The sequence below is a fragment of the Brachycentrus maculatus genome, unplaced genomic scaffold (genome assembly GCF_059751285.1).
Source record: "Brachycentrus maculatus isolate JH-2025_06_01 unplaced genomic scaffold, ASM5975128v1 h1tg001135l, whole genome shotgun sequence".
Taxonomy (NCBI): domain Eukaryota; kingdom Metazoa; phylum Arthropoda; class Insecta; order Trichoptera; family Brachycentridae; genus Brachycentrus; species Brachycentrus maculatus.
Window position 1 is genome coordinate 13,197 of NW_028281831.1, and position 10,006 is coordinate 23,202.

Genomic DNA, 10,006 nt, shown 5'->3' on the forward strand with positions numbered 1-10,006 from the left:
GACGGATTTCTAAAGAGTATGGAATGCCAAGGAAGATCAGAATTTTATCAACCGCATCTTTTCATGATCAATTAATACCAGTATTCTAACTATTGTTCCTTATTATTCAACCCTCCCTCCCGGAGACCAAACTTTCATGGTTGAGGAATCACTTAAATTTGCATGAATTGAAATGTGAGATCGATAAAATTACGACAATCAATTAAATAGATATCAACCTTTCTTAGGAGTAATGGCCAGCACTGATTTTATTTTGTTGTTAATCGACTTCCCTGCAGTTTTGTTGCTGTTCGTCGGAGTCCTATTTGTTCTTTTACGGTTCGGAGTCAGGTTTTCAAACTTTGGCAGTGCCCTCTCTGATAAATCTTTCTTGAGCTGGTTTGCTGTATGGTTTTGGAAATTCTTATTGGAGATATTTTTAATGTAGGTCATATTCTTAAATTGTAAAGCATTGCCATTGTTGTTTTCCTTGTCATTTTCAGCCAGTTACGCTGTGTTTCCTTGCTGCTATTCCTGCTGGAACGATGACTGTTTAGTTAGTTTTAGAGGAGATCCTTTCAAGAGTCTGTGATCGAAAGCCTATTCCCATCCGATTCGGTCTTCTTCATGAATTTATAAGCACCTCCTAATAAAATCTTTGGACATTTCCGAGATTTATTTGTTATATGTAGGCCTTCTACTGTATATTCCCTGGATTAGCTGAAGCTCATTGCTGGCTGGCCAGGGTGTTCGGCCGTGGAGCATTTCGTAGAAAATGAGCCCAATTGACCATAAATCTGATTTGGCGGTGTATTTGGATCTTTTGAGAATCTGAGGCGACATATAGAGAGGAGTCCCCACTATCGACTTCATGACCGCATTTTATTACTCAAGACTCTTTGCGAATCCGAAGTCACTGATTTTACAAACTCCGCTTTTCATGAGAATGTTGGCTGGTTTCAAATCGCGATGGATGATGCCATTTGTATGTAAGTACTTGGCTCCTTTCATGATCTGCTTGAGATACTTTTTGGCTTCGATTTCCGTAATTTTCTTCTTCTTTTCCAGGTAATGGAACAAATCCCCATCCTCACAGAACTCAGTAATGATATACATGTTGTTCGTTGTCTGATAGATGTCATGAAGCTTCACGATGTTCTAATGCGAAACCATTTTCATGATGTCTATTTCAGATTGGATATTCTTGAGATTGTACGCGTTCAAGAATAGTTTCTTATCGATCACTTTCACGGCCACGCTCTCTCCAGTTTCGATGCATTTTCCCCAGTAAACAGAGGCATAAGATCCTTAGCCTATGATTTTATTCAGATTGAACTGATACTTTTAAATCCTTTTCCAGCCCTCCATCCTAACGAACTTTATTAACTTAATTTTAAATGAGCACATAGTGAATATATATAAACAATCATTTCCCTTTGTTCGGGAAACTCTTGCCGAACATTATGATCGCTCCTGAGTTCAAATTTTTGAACTTTTTCTGAGGATTCACTAGGTATCGTGTCCTCATTTTCATAAGTGCCATTTTCCATAAAGCTCGGCCCTTCGAGTAAAATGGATAGGATGAAGACTTTTAATTAAACTTTTGCAGGATACAGCTAATGCCCTGCAACCAAAAATAAATCTGATTCTACTCTAAACAGCAAAAGTCATAACTCCGATCCTTTGTTATCAAAGAAAAGCATTTCCATGAGTCGAAGGCAGCAAAATGCTTCTTATTAAAGTTATGTGAGACTTTACCATATGTGATCCCTAGAACATTCTTGAGCTTGCACGCTGAATAATCAGTGCTGATAGAATCTTTCTCGGGTCCCCATCGAACTTCGGTATCAGTGATTTCTAGGTACTTCTAGTGAGAGTCTTTGGTCCCGAAATTGATCTTGATCAGGTAGCTTCCCTTTTTGACGATGCTAATAATGTAACCAATGCGAGTTAGATCTAGTGGCTGAAATGATTGAGTCCTTAATTTCTGGTAGAGGTGCTTATTTTGTTTAGATATTTTCAATTTCTTGAAGACTTTTGAGCTTGGCTTACCCTTCATATTAAGGACATCGTAGAATTTGCGATATAGCAGTTTAGGAGTCAGCTCGAAGATGCGATCAAGTTTAGATTCGCAAAAGAATATGGCATCCTTAAACATTTTGGTTTTCTAAAGTTCGCAAATAGTGACTGTATTATTCTCATTCTTGAGCCTCCGAATAAGAAGGGTTTGCAATTACGATAAGTTTTCCGACTGTTTCATTGCGTAGCTGGCATAAAACCTGAGAAAATTAATGTCATGAAGTTGGATTTCTCGAAGAGCTTATTTATCATAGCTGAGCAGCCTTATTTCAATTTCAGACAGTTGCAGAATCACATACTTGTTCATTTTTACGCTTTCGATTAAGTTGTCCACGAGGAATTTGTCTGATTTTGACTTCACTTCGATATGGTGCTATCGATACTTTTTGGGGTTAATCTCGCTGAGGTAATAGGCTACACGCAAATCTAAAATATCTTTCTATTTGTCAGTGTAGCTGCGCAATTGAAGAAACTTTTCGAACGCGATATTGGCCTACACTGATTGATCCATGGCTAGCTTGATCTCCCCTATTGTCGATAAGAATATTGCTTGCGTGCTCTGATCGTCTGCTTATCACAAATTCGTACATTTAAACTATAAATTGGAAAACACATCATAATTTTTGATCGTAACTAGTGAGTCGACTCGGAATAGTATCATTGAAACTTGCCTAAAATGAATTAACTACTTGATGACTCCTTTCAGTTCATTCATTGTTTTGCGTGCATCATCGAATTTGTTTGATACGATTTGCCTTGAAAGTATGTGAGTGCACACACAAATCTGCACTCGAGTGAATAGCTTTAATGAGGATTAATTGTTCATTTCAGGGAACATTTGCAGTAAGTTTTAGTGTATTAATTTGAGCTATCGGAGGGCACTGTCATTGGATTATATTTTGTGTGTCTTTTGAATTGTCAATAAGTATTTCCAAATCACATTGTCTTCCTTCTTTTACATCGCTTATATCTATGAAGTTGAGGCATCTCTGATAGAGAGATAGTCTTAAAACTTGTCGGACTCTTAATTTTAGGATCGCATTAAGTCTCTTCGTATTCAATCTAACTATATTGTTAAAATTCATAATCATGCAACCCAAATGATAGATTATATATATTTTTGCATTGCATATACGATTGAAACAATATATAGATTAGGCTATTCGGAATAATATTTTATTTGAACATGGGTTTTATTATACTATATACTCTATATACATACACTCTATATACTTTTTATACTACCAATAGAGTGTTTTGATTGGAGAATTATATATAACATGATTCCGGCCATGCTAAATTGAAATATGTTCGCGATTATTGAGGAGGTCTATAATTTGTAATTCCATTCAAGAAACCAATCGTTCAAAGAAATTATCGAAAATTAATATCAGTTATATTGATATTGACAGCATTGCTATTTACCACCAAAATTATTAGATGCAGGCCTTCAACTCATTTGCATGCAATCAAAGGTATATAATAGAATATTTTAAGATTTTGAAAAGGCTAATGGCCAATACGAAAGAGAACGAACATGAATTTGCTACGATATTCAAAGCCAATGATATAATTTGGAGCCGAGTTGTGGGTTTCCCTTGGTGGCCGAGCCAAATTCTGGAGGGTCCGGATGAGATCACTGGGAAATACAAAGTAATGTTCTTCAACGATCAATCATAGTAATTGCTTTCATTTATCTTAGTGCCGAGCTGCCTCCGAACAAAATAATCGCCTATCTCGAAGCTCGGGATTAATACATGCGCCCCAAAAAAAAATTCAAGGGTTTTTCAGCTGCTCTGGCCATTGCGGAGAGCCTCGTCCAGGCCCCAGGGAGCCGAATAGCAAATTAGTAGAACTCCTGTGACTATGACGCCAGGTTGGCTTGTGTTGAATAAATTTAAAATTAATTTAATCCCAACAAAACAAAATCTAATTCAGCACTTTTAAGCCTCTCAAAATAATACCATAAAGGAAAAACTGTCGACCCCCTCAGAAAACAGACCAAAAGAATACACACACTAAGGAAACCCCACATCTAAAAATCTCGAATCGCACTTCAGAAAAAGAGAGATAGTATCAATACGCTGGAGTACGTCAAGGAGCTGCTGAAACAGTATCACTTCGATAAAATTGAAGAGCTGTAGTAATAATTCCGAGAAAAGTGGAAAAGCGAAAAAGCAAAAAATAGAATAGAGATGAACAAGCTGAAAAAAGGCAAAAGGAATGATCAGCTGCTCGACGAGACTTCAATCCGAATTAAAATAATAAAAAAAATATCGTACGTTTTAAGGAAGAAAGGAATCGGGCGCGACGAAGGCAACTATAGTATATCGACCTTCATGGGGAACTCTTTGCTTCTGTCAGCAAGCGACAAAGGGTTTCACCAAGCTTTATTTCAATGGATATCCTCAAATGATTTATCCTTCATAATCAACACATACCGATAATGGCAAGGCCCAGCTTAAAAACTTGCAAGTGGCTTTACCGAATAAAACTCAGATTTGAAATCTCTATGCGACGAATGATCATTTGCAATTTATATTTCATCTAAATCATATCCATGCTCACGAGAGGAATAATAGCATGGAATTATTCATTTCATTCCATGTGCAATTTATTTTTGCTATATGAGAGGAGAGTATGAGCATTTAAGGCTGATAAACCAATCATAACTTCACTATAATTTCGCAAAGAATAAAAGAAGTTATACAAGGCCTTATATCAGTGAAACTTGTATTCTAACGGGCAGAAAACTTTAAAGCAGCTCTTAATCAAGAGAAAAACACTATAACATGTATTAAGGGCGGGTAACTCAGATCGAAAATTAAGTTATATTAATGCGTATGAAATCTAAGAGAGTCGATATTTAAATAAAAGAGTTGACCCGAATTATTAATACTACTCTCACATTATTCTATCGAATTAGCATTTTATCTTTCTTTTTCAGCCTGTTTGTTGTGCAAAGCTCGAGTGTAATAAATGAATTCATCAAAATTTGTTTAAGAAAAAAGGTTCGTATTTAAGAATTGAAGATTAAAGATGTCATTAAATCTGAAAATGCCGCTTCTTTTTGCTAGTTACTTTTCCGATATACTGGAAACTGGATGAGAGCAAAAAGTCTCCTTAAAAATTAATATCATCACTAGGCTAAAATTTGTTCGTATTTTTTATCTCTGGGGTGCAGCCTGCACTAAATTATGGGTAATTTAAAGTTTTGCTGCTCAATTAGAAGAAGTTTAGAGTTTGAGTGCGATCAATTGGAGTATTTGACTGAATAGGGTGATGATTTGGTAGTTGTTTGGTTAAAATGGGGGCAATTTTGGCTAAAAAGGTGAAAGATGCTGAAAGTAGAGTCATGCGGGCTTTTGCCTATTTTGACGGAATTGGGTTGACTATTGGCTGGGACTAGGGCGTGATAGACGAAGCAGGTAAAATGATGTATATTATGGTCGAGGGGGGAAGTATAAGTTATGGTGAGTGAGGGAATAAGTCTTGAGTTGATAATATATATAATTTGGACATCAAATGGTTATTCAAACTAAAAACTCTTATTTTTCTTTACTTTCCCAAGTCTTGCTGCTTTTGGGATGCAAATTTACCTTAACCTCCTTGAATGGAGGGTTTATTTGAAATTCTGTGCAGATTTCAAAGGCATTTTCTAAGTATTGGACCTTGCAGAGAGTGTACTTGAAGTTGTTGATTTATATCAGCTCCTACACCCAAATCGGGTTGAGTTTTCTCTTCCTCAGCAAATCCACGAATGCTGACTTACTCAGACTCTGAGGCAGGTTGCGAAACAGCACAGATATCCACTTTTGCTCACTTGTCTGTTTGAGCCGATTTTATACTATTCGAAATACTTCACATTGCGCACCAAAAACTTCTTTCCGATGGTGCTCAATACACATATTGAAATAGGCAAATGAACTTCCCTTGTCATCTGTGAATTTCACTAGCGCTGATGGCTTTCCCTTGTAGTAGATGAATTTAATCTTTTTGGCTCGAACCCATTTGAACCGACCAAACGAATTTCGAAAATAGTCCGAGACCACCTTCACTTCAGCTTAGATATGAATCCTTTTGTTTATGTTGAATAGTAAAATTTCACTTTTATTCTCCCACTCCGGGGGAATTTTAGACCTTTCTGATCTCTTCGGCTCTGGTTGATCCACTTCAAGCATGTTGGAATCGATAATTGAGTTTGCGAGCCATTTGAAGGTTGGCTCGAGCGTCTATTGTTCGTTAATTGACTATTCTCCTGAGCTGGGCGGGGGCAGCACACATCTTGGTTGTTGTTTATCGTATCTTAATAATGGGGTATGTACTGAGAAGTATACAGATCACGTAAGGCTGGCTGTATGGGAGACTCAGGAATGAAGTAGCCAGCTATTACTGGAAAGACCTCCGCTATTGTTCTGGATAAGAATCCTGGGCATTTGAGCATATCGCACTCATTGCTAAGTTGATTTGCCTTAAAGAATTGAACTCTGGTATCGATTAATTGGAGAGTTTCCTGCAACACTGATTTAGCCGGCCCATCCTGCTCACATTATTTATCCTGATACATTACGTCTGAATTTAATTACAACTTTGAATTTCATAATTAAATCAGATTATACATATTCTCGATTCAATGTCAGAAACACTTTCGATGCACAATGCTTGGCCCATTCTCGATAAATTCTGACTTAGAAATCCACATTGAAGTAAATGTAGCGAGTGAACTCAGAATAGACCCTCCAATCCATGTCAGGAACTTTCGTTACGCCGGCTCAGTCACATTCACTTTGGTTCCTGCGGGCACAAGCGAACTGATTTATTTCGATAATCTCTGTCCCATATTAGGGAAATTTGTTGACCCTCCACTCAGCACCAGGTTCAAATATAAATCTTTCCTCACATCTAAGTCGCATTTCATTATGGATTGGTAAGCCATTTCATGAAAGGCAGGCATTTCGAATTCGTATGCAGAGGGGTTAAAGGCAGCTTCCGGACATCTGAATCTTTGGTTTCCCAGAGTGATCACTTCTCCATCGGGAAGTGTATAGCTACAATCATTATGATTCCTTTATTCATACTCTAAATAAACTGGATTGTACCTTTTATTTCTGCTGCGTAGTCAAGAGCCACATAACAATGCTTCTCCTTAATATCTCTGATTATGCCTTATTCGGCAGTAAGGCTGAATTTGATGCCTGCCTGGTCTAAAAGTGTATGCAAATAGGCTGTGAAGGAATCCCCTGCAAAATGACTCTTTTCGATTGCATGAGGCAGCGCATATCCTTCATAGATGGGAACAGTGTGTGTGACCCCTGCACCTGAATCCAGAACAAGGCCAGTTGTCCGGCCTGAAGAGTATAGGGATAAGACTGACTGAATTGCCAAATATAGTGAAGGAATGTTAAATGTTTCGAACATGATCTCAGTCATTTTTTATCGACTTGCTTTGGGGTTTTTGGGGGCTAGAATTAAGCAAATTAATACGTTAAGTAAGAAGGCATGGATGCTATTCAGGAGTAACTCTCAACTAATTATAAAATGTGTGGTGCCACACTTTTATCATGTCTTACCAGTTGTTGATCACGCCATGAGTTATTGGGTTTTTCAAAAACAGGACTCCTTTTTTTGTTTCAGCTTCTCGCCCGACATATGCCTACTTTTGATCCATGCCAACCATAATTGAAGGCATTCTTGGCTTGCCCACTACGGTTGGGAATTCAGTTCTCGGGGCATCTTCACCTGATAAGCCAGCTTTGCAATAGCCCGAACCATTGTCAATAACAATCGGAATTTTTTCCATTTAAAGTTACAAATATTATCAAATATTAATTATTCCCCATTTACACCATTATACCATATTAATTCCTTAAGAATTCAGAAATTACCATTGTTAATGTCATTCTCATATCAACACATTATTATATTAGCACACAACAACATATTAATAGCACCTATCAACAAATTATTAGCACATCAGCATCAACAGATTCGAAGTGGCAAATGCGCATTCAGATGGAATAAATTATAAACTACTATATTAACATATCATATGCCTATCACTTCAATTTCACTATTGCTTTTTTGATAATCACATCGTTAATCTTCCACCCATTTCCCTGTATTTCAGATATTTAAGTCTTTGCTTCATCGACCTCCGCGGATTCATGCTCCTGTGGGTTAAATTTCTATCCGGCTAATGGGGTGTAAAATTAAACTCCATGTTTGGTAAGAACCGAGTGAAGCATTCGATGGATAAGTTAGACAGCCTATGATACTTAATTGCTCTATATTTTTTTGCTTGATCTTAAGGCTTCCAATTATTCTTCAAATTTCACGAACCTCCCCAGGAACTCAGTCGAGAGCTCTTTTCTTAGAATCAAAATTTGTCTTGCGATATTAATAAAGTTACTCTCTCGGTCCCTCCCACTTGGCACTCGATTCTTCAATTGCCTTTTCTAATTAATTCCGATGCTGAATAAGCTGCAGTCGCAATTTTTTGACCGCAGACCCTTCAAATTCTTTGCCTGTAGCTTTGCAGACAATCTTTTTCAAATTGTCATAAAGAGTTACTTGGCTGGCGATTTCTACAAATTAGACCTGTTAATTATTATCGTATTGCTTACTTGCCTCGAAAGCTCCGCTGCACGCTTTCTGGCTTAGACCAGCCGGAACTGCAAGTTTTCAAATTTAGCGACCTGATACTGAGCACTCGGAAACGGGTTTTCCTCGGAAAATAAGTAGGCCCACCGGAAATACTTCAATGGTCTTTTGAGCATTATTATATTTAATAACCAATAGCTGCTAATTATCATATCGACTGCATACGTCAAATTATTCAAATAAAACTTCGTCTGTGATGAACTAATCTCAAAATTGATTAATATGAATATTAGTGAATTTATGTAAATTTATATCCATCCTTTTCTCAAATGGCATGATGATAATATGGCATATTGATGGCTATAATCTTAATAATATGGGATGATAGTGAATATGAGTGTCCATAAATATAAATGAAGAGAGTATTCAAAATTAGTTAAATTCAAAGTAATTACTGAGAAAGAAGGCTATTTTACATTGATTCTGGTTCTTCAAATATAACGTCACTCACCATCACTCCTTTCCTCTATTTACTATGGTCGTAGCCCCAATCTATTTACTCATCACACCACAGAGAATGATTTTCTGTCTTGTTTTTCCTCTATGTTTTATGATCGCTTGCGCTTTCATCATAATCAAACTCACTTGGGGGTTGTTGTTAAGTTTACTTGCTGACAGTTTTCCCATTGTTTTTTTTTGGGACTGTCTAGCTTTCAAAATTTCTATCTTTGTTAATTAGTTTATACTTTTAATATTAATCATTTTTCTTGTTGTTTTCTCGTTATTCACTTATAGTTTTGTGGTTATTGTTGGCCTATGAGTTATATTTGCGCATTTGGTTGCATTATTTATTGCGAGAATTCTTATCTTAAGTGAAGTCATTTTCAAAAACTATCTTCGGTTTTAATCGGCTGATAATTGCTTGTAGACTTTCAAAATTGGCTTCGGCAAAAGCGAAAGTTGGGATGAGAAAATTTCTGAATTTATCACCGATTATTTCTTAAATTTTTATCATTTTTTTGGCATGTTTTTAACTTTCGACCAAAATTTTTATTTGTGTGAGATACTCAGTGAGCATTCTAATAGTCTCGTCGAATTGCTTTTAAATGCTATCCTTCACCTCGTTTCGTTGCTGTTCAATTACCTTGCTGAGTCGGATGTAATAGCTCTCCACATTGCGACTAATTTTGATCTTATTCTCTTCGAAGATACGCTTTTGGTTTTCGATGTTCTTAGTGATGCACTATAAGATATTGTAAAATCGTTTTTTGTTCTAATTGTTCCTGGTTGCGAGACGTGGCTCAATGAACATGTTTTTATCTTTGAGGAGGGAGTTCTGATGGGAAGA

At 36.8% G+C, this 10,006-nt stretch overlaps 1 protein-coding gene across 1 annotated transcript; it reads right to left on the bottom strand.

The window, feature by feature from the left end:
* Window positions 1-6,741: 6,741 nt before the first annotated feature.
* On the bottom strand, window positions 6,742-7,515 carry LOC148299452 (actin-like). The gene is given in 2 exon segments (XM_088276077.1): window positions 6,742-7,108; window positions 7,111-7,515. Coding segments are annotated over 2 exon segments (612 nt in total). The 5' UTR covers window positions 7,489-7,515; the 3' UTR covers window positions 6,742-6,874.
* Between the last annotated feature and the right edge of the window lie 2,491 nt (window positions 7,516-10,006).